The sequence below is a fragment of the Bombina bombina genome, chromosome 4, assembly GCF_027579735.1.
Source record: "Bombina bombina isolate aBomBom1 chromosome 4, aBomBom1.pri, whole genome shotgun sequence".
NCBI lineage: Eukaryota > Metazoa > Chordata > Amphibia > Anura > Bombinatoridae > Bombina > Bombina bombina.
This window is the reverse complement of record NC_069502.1, coordinates 991,930,563-991,943,356: the sequence shown is the minus strand read 5'-3', so window position 1 is coordinate 991,943,356 and position 12,794 is coordinate 991,930,563. Positions and strand designations below refer to the sequence as shown.

The 12,794-nt window shown below is 36.5% G+C and overlaps 1 protein-coding gene across 1 annotated transcript in view; it reads right to left on the bottom strand.

The window, feature by feature from the left end:
- Window positions 1-12,794, bottom strand: part of LOC128658145 (protocadherin Fat 4-like) — a 651,406-nt gene that overhangs the window by 456,531 nt on the left and 182,081 nt on the right. The window contains exons 21-22 of the mRNA XM_053712644.1: window positions 12,170-12,352; window positions 8,501-8,720 (exon numbers count right to left, since the gene is read on the bottom strand). Of these exons, the coding sequence (XP_053568619.1) occupies window positions 8,501-8,720; window positions 12,170-12,352 (403 nt within the window). The remainder of the gene's footprint in view (window positions 1-8,500; window positions 8,721-12,169; window positions 12,353-12,794) is intronic.

The following is a 12,794-nucleotide window of genomic DNA, read 5'->3' as shown; positions in this document are numbered from 1 at the left end:
AATCTATCATAAGATATGGCGTAAATATCTTTATTGGTGTGAATCCAAGGGTTACTCATGGAGTAAAGTCAGGATTCCCAGGATATTATCTTTTCTCCAAGAAGGATTGGAAAAAGGATTGTCAGCTAGTTCTTTAAAGGGACAGATTTCTGCTCTGTCTATTCTTTTGCACAAGCGTCTGGCGGATGTTCCAGACGTTCAGGCTTTTTGCCAGACTTTAGTTAGAATCAAGTCTGTGTTTAAACCAGTTGCTCCACCATGGAGTTTAAATTTGGTTCTTAAAGTTCTTCAAGGGGTTCCGTTTGAACCTCTTCATTCCATAGATATTAAGCTTTTATCTTGGAAAGTTCTTTTTTTGGTAGCTATTTCTTCGGCTCGTAGAGTTTCCGAGTTATCTGCCTTACAATGTGATTCTCCTTATCTGATCTTCCATGCAGATAAGGTAGTTCTGCGCACCAAACCTGGGTTTTTGCCTAAGGTGGTATCTAATAAGAATATCAATCAGGAGATTGTTGTTCCATCATTGTGTCCTAACCCTTCTTCAAAGAAGGAACGTCTATTACACAATCTTTACGTGGTTCGTGCTTTAAAGTATTATTTACAAGCTACTAAAGATTTTCGTCAAACATCTGCATTGTTTGTTGTCTACTCTGGACAGAGAAAAGGCCAAAAGGGTTCGGCAACTTCTCTTTCGCTTTGGCTAAGAAGTTTAATACGCTTAGCTTATGAGACTGCTGGCCAGCAGCCTCCTGAAAGGATTACAGCTCATTCTACTAGAGCTGTGGCTTCCACATGGGCCTTTAAAAATGAGGCTTCTGTTGAACAGATTTGCAAGGCGGCGACTTGGTCTTCGCTTCATACTTTTTCAAAATTCTACAAATTTGATACTTTTGCTTCTTCGGAGGCTATTTTTGGGAGAAAGGTTTTACAGGCAGTGGTACCTTCCGTTTAAGTACCTGCCTTGCCCCTCCGTTCATCCGTGTACTTTAGCTTTGGTATTGGTATCCCACAAGTAATGGATGATAAATAAATATAAATTATGTTATATATATATATAGATAGATAGATAGATATATATAGATATATATAGATATATATATGGGATAAACTGAACAGTTATTAGCATTTTAATTTTGCTAATGCTATGTGATTTTAACTTTTGAATGCGTGTGTGAAAGTATTAATCTAATCATTTTAGTAATTGCAATCTATTAAAAGTTATGTTTCAATATTTCTTATTGCAACTATGTATAATAATTTAGTCTGTGTGTAACTTACTTGCAACTAAGTATATATTAGTATTTACTTGCAACTAAGTATATATTAGTATTTATTAAAGTGATGGTGAATTCACAAGGAGTACTCTTTACCAGCCAATGTAAAAATAATAGTAGTTTAATTCATGATAATGTTTCATTTGCATGCTTACTTCAGTATTAGAATTGAATCAGCTAATTTTTTATAGCATGCTCCAGCAGCCCCTACACTTAAACTTTTTTTTTTAATAACGTTTTTTTCCCTTGCCAATCATATTCGTGGCATTTTGGCATGTATCATTGAGGGGGAAAAAAATTGCATTTTTTGTGCACGCATTAACGACACTATACTGCTTCTTAGTATAAAGGCAATGCATGCGCATTATCAATATCGAATACATGGATGCCCACAGTTCTTTTGATATGGAGCATCATGCATATTTAGGGAGCGGGTGGGACCAATCGCTACATCGCAATGCTAAAACAAGGAAGTAAAAAGGGAGGGTGAGCGTATCTATGCCGGAGTATAATATAAAGTAAGTACATATCTAATTATGCAATGTTATATTTAAAAAAAATATATAGCGACTACAGCTATCAATTTTGCAAATTACCATAACAGTTTATGACAAAGTATTATGTCATAAACTGTTATAGTAATTTGCTAAATTTACCATCACTTTAGGTTTAACACACTCCTTTGCTCCTAAGAATTTCTCTCCGGAGCACAGGTTGATACTTTCTTGCTTTCCTTACATACTTATTAAAATTAGTTTTAATGAATAAATTGGTGGTGCAGTAGTAATGACAAATACTCAATTAAGGAGGGACCGTTAGTACCATAAATCATTTGGACTGTATTAACTGCCAAACATCCATTACAAAAGGAAGCGCTGATTGGAGGTTAGAATACCCGGAAGAAGCGCCATGCTGTAATTTTGAAGGCGCAAAATGCAAAGGATGCACAGGTGTGCAGTGGTCATCTGTGGGAACCCTACTATCCCTACCGAGCCTGGGCTACAACTACTATGCAGGACTCATATCATCTGTAGGACGGTGAAGGAAGTGGTGATTCACTCCAAGATGTACGCGGTCGAGACTGGTGAAGTCGAGGGGATGCCTGACGGCACTCTCCCATTGGTTAAGAATATTGTCTCAGTGTCTATGAATTGCTCCAATTGTCGGCTTCATGCCATTGTTACAGTGCTGGGTTTTTGGGAAACTTTGCTGGAAGAAGTAAACGGCTCTTGTATGTGCAACTTTGATAAGTGCTTTGCTACATGAAGGATTCTGTTTATCATGACAATTAAAGTACTTGATTACATTTATTATTTCTATGAATGAATGGGATGTGGTGCACTCTATTTTCCTACAAGTAGCCGGCTACTTTGTTAGTGAGGGGCCCATAGCTTTTACTGTTTTATTTAGGTATTTTCTATTTATATGTTATTATTGATTATTACCTGTATGCCTTGAGCAATGCAATGTCCCTCCATTTTTGTATTTATTTGGCTGTGTGCTAGTTTTCTAGACTTTTTGGTGTACAGATTGGTTTACACTCACTTTTCTTTATTCTTTTTTGAATGTTTTTTTTTTTTAAATAAGTTTTTTATTGAGGTTATTGACAAAACAACATCAAATAAACATGTTACATAAACATTCAGAAACATTCTTTCAAACCATGACAATATTTTGGAATTCGAAACTATTCTATGGTCACATATAGGTAAAAACTGTTCATGAGAAAACCCAAAGTAATCTCTCTACATTTATATGTAACAGGCAAAACTGAAACCTCATTTTCTGCTTTATAGTATTTTCCTCTCTTAATAGAGTAAGCCACCTTTGGGCTCCTGTCTTCTAAGATGATGTCTAGAGGAAATAGGATGGTAAAACTAGACTCTTGGATATATGTCTGATTAGGATAATTTTTTTAAACTGAGTTAAAGAAGATAGTTAGGGTGCGAAACATTAAGGGTTATTATGGAGTAAAGACATATGGCGCTACTGAGAAAAAAACTATGAAGAAGATGTGGCATAGCAAAGATAAGCCGCGTAGGTAGCCCTCCTGTTAAAGGAGGTTCTTTATGGTGGTGGGGGGGGAGGAGGTGGTAATAACAGTGAGATGAAAGGAATAGATAACAGACGGGCTTAAAGGTTTGTTGCGAGTAAAAAGGAGGGTAGGTGAACACATGTGATAGACAGCAGGTGCTTGAAGTATTGAGTAGGCTGGCTACAGTATAGCAGGGTAGTACATACATGCATGTATCTGGAAAAGCATATAGACTACTAGAGTCATATCAAAATTACAATTCACATCAAGGACCAGCCCGCATAGGCACACATGCGAAATGCATAAATAAAAGGCTACATGTAACGATATGTAAGTTCTAATGAGGGGCAAAAGTTTGAGGCCATCTGAGAGGGTTGAGGTATTTAATGGAGAGCACCAGTATTTCTCATCTAATGGTTTGGACTTCTTTGCCTAAGTATCGATTAGTTATATAGAGTGTGCAAAGGAATATAAATGTAACCCTTTTAGAAACAAGTACTCCCCTAAAACTCTTTTAACCCATCGAGCAAGAATGTTGTAAAAAAAATGTAGTAGTTGTAACATAAATATAGCAAACAAGGGCATCAACTTTGGTAAAGGTACAAATATAACAGGAGTATTTATACAGGTCTAACAGTGGTTTCACTTCTATATATTGCTGTATTATAACACAATAGGTGCTCAGATACATGGGAATTATAGCCTGATGTTCTAGTTAGAATATGGGAATTATGACATGTCTTGTGCTTGAACCCAAAAAGAATTAGAGAGCATCATGTACACAGGCTGGCTCGCATTGCGATATGCTTTAAATAAAATAGTATTTGGCTGCAAGCGACACCTGTAGAAAAGATGGTCTTGTATAGGTAGTCTGTTCAGAGCTCTCAACAATATAAATGGGGTATAGGATTAAAACCTATAGAAACTGACCTAGTGGTGCTATGCTAGGTGACGAGAGATAAAATAATCCTATACACGTCTTACCCTCTTATAAGTATGTATCCATGAACACAGGTATATAATTACTGCACAAAATAGTAGGATTATAATCAGATGATACAGTAGTTGTTTAGGGGCTAAAGAATGCCATATCTATTTTTATTTTTAAGACTGACTAAACTAAGGTCCTAAATGCAAGCACATCAATTCTGCCACGCTAAGAAAAACTGCATTTCTATAGCTCAGTCGCCTTAAGTCCCATCCTCTGGGTATGGGCCCTATACCCAGCAAGAGTTCAGACATGATTTTAGTTTTAGTCTTTTAGCAGTATTGTATAGTGAGTCGTGCTTTAAGGATATGCTCATTGAACTATAAACTAGAAAAGGGAGACTAAGATTTGAAGGAAGACCATAGCAGCAGCCTAATGTTGTCTGAAGAAGGATATCCCAGAGTGTGTCATAACACATTGAACTGGGCGTCTCCAATCCCCTTATACCATAAATGTAAATCACTACACAAGCTCAACAACCTGTGAACCTAGGTGTGGAAACTCCTGAGGGCAATGGCTCCTATTGTTTTAGCAGTAATAAGCATATAATATGAGAGAAGTTAAGCATCAAACACCTATTAAACCAATGTGTGGTATAAAATTAGAAAGTAAAATAAACCTAAGTTACCAGAGCTAAATAATACAGAGTTATGTTACCGCAATCTCAACATAAACAAAAAGAACATAGCAGGGCACAAACAGATTTTCCAGGGACCAGCTTATAGTAGTCTATAAACATATAATATTGTAGCTCCACACTTGGGGCTTTTACTGTAAAAACTCACTGCTGCACGTACACAATCATATAATACAGTTAAAGATATAGACACTTAAAGTAGTGAAGAGGAGATGAGCAATATGTCCCAATCATACATTTTAGATATTCAGAGGCAGTTACACTCTAAGTGCTCACATACATCTTAAACAGATGAACTTATGCTTGTAATAGACCTTTAAAGGGGATTAGTCCCACAAGAATATCTTTTAAACTACTATGGCGATTAAAACATGTTGTGTGTTATACTTTTTAACCAAGTTCATTGACGGAGTAGGTTAGTTGGGTTGAGACTTAAGGATTTTCAACAAAAGGGAAGACTGTAATGTTAACTTTTCTCCTAGCCCACTCCAACTTTTCTGACACAGAAATGGCGTTGTTCTCTAAGATGTGCAGGAACAAAACAGGGGCCTGTGTGGGTATGTCCGCTTAGCTGGAAATGTTTCTTCCTGAGAGATAAATACTGGTGGCTCCCTCCACTATAATTGCTCTCATCGAGCCTGCAGGGGATCAATGTCCTCACAAACATAATACTAGGCTGTGTAGGAGAGTCTCCAGACAGTATTGTCTGTACAGTGGTACTTGTCTCACTCTCGGTCACCAGAGTGGCGGTCCGCATGGCCGGATTACTACTGCTAGGGTTCAGCAAGATGTGCACCTCACCTACCTCTGTCTTATCCTCCAGGTATAGAGATTCCAAGACAGTCTCCATCTGTATACTGAGGCTTGTCACATTTAGGTGCTCCGATACACTAAAGTTCGTGGTAGGCTCTATGTAAGTGATATTGCTAGATTGTAATGTGTCCTTTGGCTCCGCATTAGGTTTCAAGAAGTCTTTGACAACGCTACTGCTTTTTGTTTCTCTGACAGAGTCTTTGGAAGGTTCCGTTGGCTTAGTTAGAGTTTCAGTATTTTCTCGGCTAAACCCCTGTTGTCTGTTGGATACAGACATGTGCACTGTAGTCGCCAGAGATTGCGGGACCGAGTGCAAAATAGATCCCCTCGATGCGTCTGCAGCCGCAGCATATTCCGGCTGAGATTGAGCTGGTGCGGTCAAAGCCCAGTCAATCGGTCTCTCTTTAGGCTTCAGGCCTGGAGCAGTTGGTCCCTTCTGCAAAGTGTGCTGCGAGCACTGAGGTATATCGGTATCCGCAGCCTTTTCCCATACCAGCGTTACAGTCCTCACTAGCCTGAAGAAATGATCACTTATAAGGTCGTGTAAGTCCTCCAAAAAGGCAAGGCTTCAAGGGTTCCATCACGGGTCTATGTTGTGCCGCCAGATTCATTGCCGCCATTATATGGAACCTCGCCGTCGGCAAGTGTTTACCAGGCTCAACACTCGCTACTTGCGGATATTTTCCAGGCTCAAAACTGCCCAGCTGAAACCCTTAGATCATTGGCCACACAGTTTGCGATAGTTTGGGCTGAGCTGAGCGGTCATTAATATATTTATAAACAGTAAATAGCCGGAGCTATACAAGCTTGCGACCGCTCAGTTCTAGTGCTGGCTCCGCCCCCCTTTTTTGAATGTTTAAGCAAAGGGGAATGTTCGCTTTTTGGTCAAGCAATGGAGAATGCAAGTTTCTAGGCCAAACAAAAGTAATGTCCACTCCTGGGCCAAGCAAAGGGGAGTGTCTGCTTCCGGGCCAAACAATGGGATAATAGGGTATTGAAAAAAGACTGCAAGCAGAGATGGAACACACCAATAGGTACAGCAGGCAAAAAGATACTGAAGCTGGGAAACTGCAAATGGGAACATCCAAGACAAATTACTAACTATGCCAAATGCAGAGACAAGGTTAGGACAGTCCAAGGTTCAAAGGCAGAGAGCAAGAATCCGAACTTAGGCAATGTCACCAGCAGGAAGTCCAGCAACATACAGGAAGCACGAACAGCAAAGACTCTAATGCCAGAGCAAGGAGTTAAAATATATTTTTGCTGTAGCTATGTCATATGCCATGAATTATAAATATTATAATGGTATATCCTAATTATCCTAATTATGCTAGAAGTAAGCAGATTCGCACAAAAAGCCGTATTAAGAATATCACACGCGCATTAACGTATTCCCCCATAGAAGAAAAAGTGGGAAAAAACAAACACCCTACTTGCGCACTAACCCGAATGAATATTCTCAAGTGTGCTAACCAGACATGAAAATATTTAACATTCCAATGTTCTTCACATAGCAGAATATGTTCTATTTATTCATAAATACATATTTCTACATATATCTGATGGTATTTTGGTACAATATATATCTAGACCTATATACCTTTGCAGTACTTTTTTTTCTGACACATGAGATCTCATATCTTGAGTCCTTATAACGTTTTTGTGCAATTTAAATAAAAAAAAAAGTATTATTAGATAATGTTATTATGATTGTAACTGTACTTTTACATGTAATTTGAGGTATTTTGTGCAACTTTTTATTTGAGCATAACCATTTACCAGAGCTCTGAGGTTGCGCTAACCCAATGCTCGTTAACTTCAATTGTGCTCAAACGATCGTGTTAACTTTCGTAATACGTGTGCTACTTCTTACACACGCAAATAAGCACAATAAACCCGGTATCACTCGCGCACCACTGTTAGCGCACCACTCATAATCTGGCCCATAATTTTTTGTGTCTCATTTACTGAAATTTGACTTTAAATGGTGTTTAAAGGGACAGTAAACCTTAAAAATAATGTTATATAATTCTGCACATAGTGCAGAATTATATAACATTATTTAAGTGCTATAGTTCTAAAACCCTTTTTAACCTTTTAATATGTAAAAATGATGGCGCTTTTACAGACCCGCTCTCTGCTGAGCGGGTCTGTAATATTTAGTCAGCGCATCGGGCCAGCTGTATAGTCACAGCCCGGCCCGACCGCGCCATAGCACTAAGTGCAGCTCGCTCCTGTGACAGGAGCGAGCTGCACTTAGTCTTATGGCGCGATCGGGCCGGGCTGTGACTATACAGCTGGCCCGATGTGCTGACTAAATATTACAGACCCGCTCAGCAGAGAGCAGAGAGCGGGTCTGTAAAAGCGCCATCATTTTTACATATTAAAAGGTTAAAAAGGGTTTTAGAACGATAGCACTTAAATAATGTTATATAATTCTGCACTATGTGCAGAATTATATAACATTATTTTTAAGGTTTACTGTCCCTTTAAATGTAGGTAGCAAAAAAAAAAAAAAAAAAAGCTCAAAATTGACTCAGCAATGAGGTGTTAAAATGGCTTAGCAATGAAAGGGTTAAACATTATTTGACATTTTCAGGACAAACTATTCCCTTCTTCAGAAATAAAACACATTTGATTCTTGAAGAAGGGCATTGTTTATCCTTATAAAGTTTTGTCTGCAAGGGTGGATACTTTGCTGTCTATGTGTGTGTGTATATGCAAATATACAATAAAAGCAAATAATAACATACCTAAGAGAGTGTACTGTATAAATGCATTATCTCCACTGTCCATGTCAGTTGCAGTGACTTTGCCAATCACAGTGCCTATTGGTGCATTTTCCTTAACCAACATTTTTTCAGTTGGTTCAAACACAGGTTTAAAATCATTTATATCTGCAATGTGGACCACAACAGTACAATATCCTTGTTTCTTGTTTGGTTTCCCATCATCTTCAGCTAGGACAACAATCTGTAAATATAATTCATATGTATACAAATAGTAACCAAATAAAAATGTTAAGTAAGTTAAAATATTCCTACAAAAGCAAAGGTACAGTTTATTATTCATCTTATACTCAGAAAATGTTTAAACAGAGTTACGGCACTAAGGGGTAGATTTATCATAGGGTGAGCGGACATGATACGGAGTAGCGGATCACGTCTGCTGCACATCGATAAATGCCTACAGCATACGCTCTCGGCATTTATCATTGCACTAGCAGTTCTTGTGAACTGCTGGTGCAATGCCGCCCCCTGCAGATTCGCGGCCACCAGCAGGGGGTGTCAATCAGCCCGATCATATAGGATCAGGCGGATTGATGTCCGCAGCCTCAGAGCAGGCGGACAAGTTATGAAACAGCGGTCTTTAGATCGCTGCTTCATAACTACTGTTTCCGGCGAGCCTGAAGGATAACGCGGAAACAGGGGCATCAAGCTCCATATGGAGCGTGATAAATCGGCCCCTAAAGCTGAACATTTGCAGATATCTCACTCTCCATATTTTATGCATAAATTGTGTAATTTTTATTGTTTTTAAATCAGTATTTTTATTGTATAGTTTATCTGTAATTAAATCAATGTTGCGCTTCACCTTATTTGGTTACATCAACTTCTAGTGTTTCCTCTGTCATTCTGTTGTACTCTAATGCTTCTATCAAGTTGCCTTGTATCATTAAATGTGATGAGTGGGAACATCAATATAAGGTTAGGGTATCAGTGGTTTGGGTTACAGGTAGGGATAAGGGTAAGAGATTATTTATATTTAAATAATTAACCCTAATCCAAGTCCTTAAAGGGACATTGTACTGTAAATGCTTTTCCCCTTTAATGTGTGCCCAATGATCCATTTTACCTGCTGGAGTATATTCAATTGCTTACGAATTACTCCTTTTTGTAATATGAAATAGCTGATTTTGTCTATTGTAACCCTACCTATACTGAGAATTTCAATTCTTAAAGTGAAACTATACCCAAAAATTTTCTTTCATCATTAAGGTAGGGAATACAATTTTAAACAACATTCCAATTTACTTCTATTATCTAATTTGCTTCATTATTTATATATCCTTTAATGAAGAAATAGCAATGCACATGGTGAGCCAATCACAGGAGGCATCTATGTCCAGCCACCAATCAGCAGCTACTAAGCATATCTATATATGCTTTTCAGCAAAGAATATCAAGAGAATGAAGCAAATTAGATTATAAAAGTAAATTAGAAAGTTGTTTATAATTGTATGCTCTTCCTAAATCATGGAAGAAAAAATGTGGGTTTCATGTCCCTTTAAGTATTGATTATAGAAAAGCTATGTAAACAGGAAGCAGCCATTTGGGGTGAGGGAGATAGGTACGAAAATGTGTATATATATGCAGAGAGAGAGAGAGAAGCAGAGAGAGAGAGAGAGAGAGAGAGATGATAAAGAGGTTTTCATCTCTGTTATTTTTGCAAGTTTAGCCCATTTAAGGGCTAGATTACAAGTGGAGTGGTACTTTTGGCTCCTGCTTGCGCTTTAACTTTACTAGACATTGGCTTTTTGCATGCGTCGAGTAGCGCATATTACAAGTTATGTTTTCATATAAGCACTAACCTGAAAAAGCAGAAGTTTTAATATTGCGACTGTATTAACGTATTCCCCCATAGATTTCAATGGAGCAGGAAAAGTAGAAAAAACCTAACACTCCTATGCACTTATAAATACATATGTAAGCAAATAAAGACATATATATATATATATATATATATATATATATATATATATATATATATATATATATATATGTGTGTGTATATATTGTCTGTACATACATACAGTATATACACATATAAATACATATGTACACACAAACACACACTTAGATATACATATTTAGACATGTATATGTATGTATCTATCTCTATGTTAAAGCCTTTTGCAGTCATATCTTTGAGGCCTTAAAACTTTTTAATGCAATATTTTAAAATAGTTTTTATCAGACAGTGTAGTTGTATTTTTGATACAATTAACAGTTAACCAGAGATCTGAAGTCTCTCTATACAGGGGAGAATTACCTTCAATTGCGCTTAAGTGAACACATTTACTATCAAATATTTATATGCGCGCTACTTCCTACATGCACAAAGAGCCACAATATAATCATGTTCACTCACACATAGTTAGTGCACCACTTGTAATCTGTAATTGTAATTAAAGGTACATTAAACCCAATTTTTTTTCTTTGATGATTCAGATAGAGAATACAATTTTAAACAACAATCCAATTTACTTCTATTATCTAATGTGCTTCATTCTTTAGATATGCTTTGTTAAAGAAATAGCAATGCACATAGGTGAGCCAATGACATGGAGGCAAATATGTGCAGCCACCAATCAGAAGCTACTGAGCCTATCTAGATATGCTTTTCAGGAAGGGATATCAAGAGAATGAATCAAATTAGAGAACAGAAGTAAATTAGAAAGTTGTTTAAAATGGTATTCTCTATCTGAATCATGAAAGAAAAAATTTGGGTTTAATGTCCCTTTAAGGTTACAGTGAGCAAGCACAGCTATTTCATTTACAAAAATTAAACCTAAAGGAGTCATTTCCTATACAAGTAACTGGAAAATACATTACAGTGAAACCATTTTACATTACAGTGTCCCTTTAACCTAACCTTAAAGGGACATTAAAAACTTTGAGGTAACAATATAAAATGATAAATTGTATAAATATTAAAAAGTCTGCAATATACTTTCATTATTTATTTTTTCCCTTTTCCTGCAATTTTTCAGTTTCTTTTAGAAGTGGAAGTGCAGAACACTGTTTTATTCCACACAGTCATTGGCTGCACACTCTAGTGACCTATTTATAACGGTCTCTAATTGGCCACAGCAGAGAAGGTAACCTAAGTTACAAAATGGCAGCTCCCATTGTTTTATAAACGCTAAAAGTTTACACTAATTTTGACAATGTTTAAACAGCAAATGAAACTTTAAAAAATACATCTACATGTTATTCTCAGACTAATCTTTTCTTTGAATGCATCATTCTTTGAAGCATTTATTTAGTGTTTAATGTCCCTTTAAGCCTAACACAATCTCCACTACAAAGATATCTGCAAGTCATTGAAGTGACTCTGAAGTGCAATCAATGTTTTTTTAAGTCAAATACCGCTGTTATAATTCTTTATTTGGAAATAATGCCAATTCACCTTATTAAAACAGATAATATCTCCATAACATAATCAAAACATTATCAGATATTGAAGAGACAAACTGGAGGTTCCTTCCAATGCAAAAAACATGACAAGCTTTTAACATTTGAAGATATAATTTGCTAAAGATTGTTAGCAATAAGTGCTTTTATAAAATAAAGCACTATTGTAAAAATATAATACAATTAATTAGCTTAGTATACACTACATGTCTTAGTCAATCAAACCTGATATTCTTTTGGATCATTTTCAAAATCAAACTTTCTTTCAGCAAACAGCTTTCCATTTAAAGCATTTATTTTGAATTTGTCAAAATTTCCATTGAGAATTTTATAAGTAAGACGACCATTTTTTCCTGTGTCATTGTCAACAGCATGCAGCTGAGTAATTAACAAAGGATAAGGTTGCTCCTAGATGAAAAAGAAGAAAAATATCATTATTGCAAGAGCTAAAATCTTTTTTTTTATTAACTTGCAAATATCAATTTTTTTTATTTTTTATTTTATTTTAGCAATTTTATGATGGAAATTAAAAATGCAACGGTGTATAATCTCTTTGTTTTGATTTAAAAAAATGTAAACACATCTGGAAATGAAGAAAAATAGTAATTTATCTGGACATACAACAAAACTAGAAACTGCTGAAGAAATCTGAACAATTCCTGTCAGGGTTTGGATAAGTTTCTTATTAAAGTGAATGTCAATTTTGATGCTAAAGTCCAATCAACCAATAGAATGCTAGCTCAATCCTATTGGCTGATTGGATCAGCCAATAGGATTGAAGCTCAATCCTATTGGCCGATTGCATCAGCCAATAGGATTTTTTCACCTTTAATTCTGATTGGCTGATAGA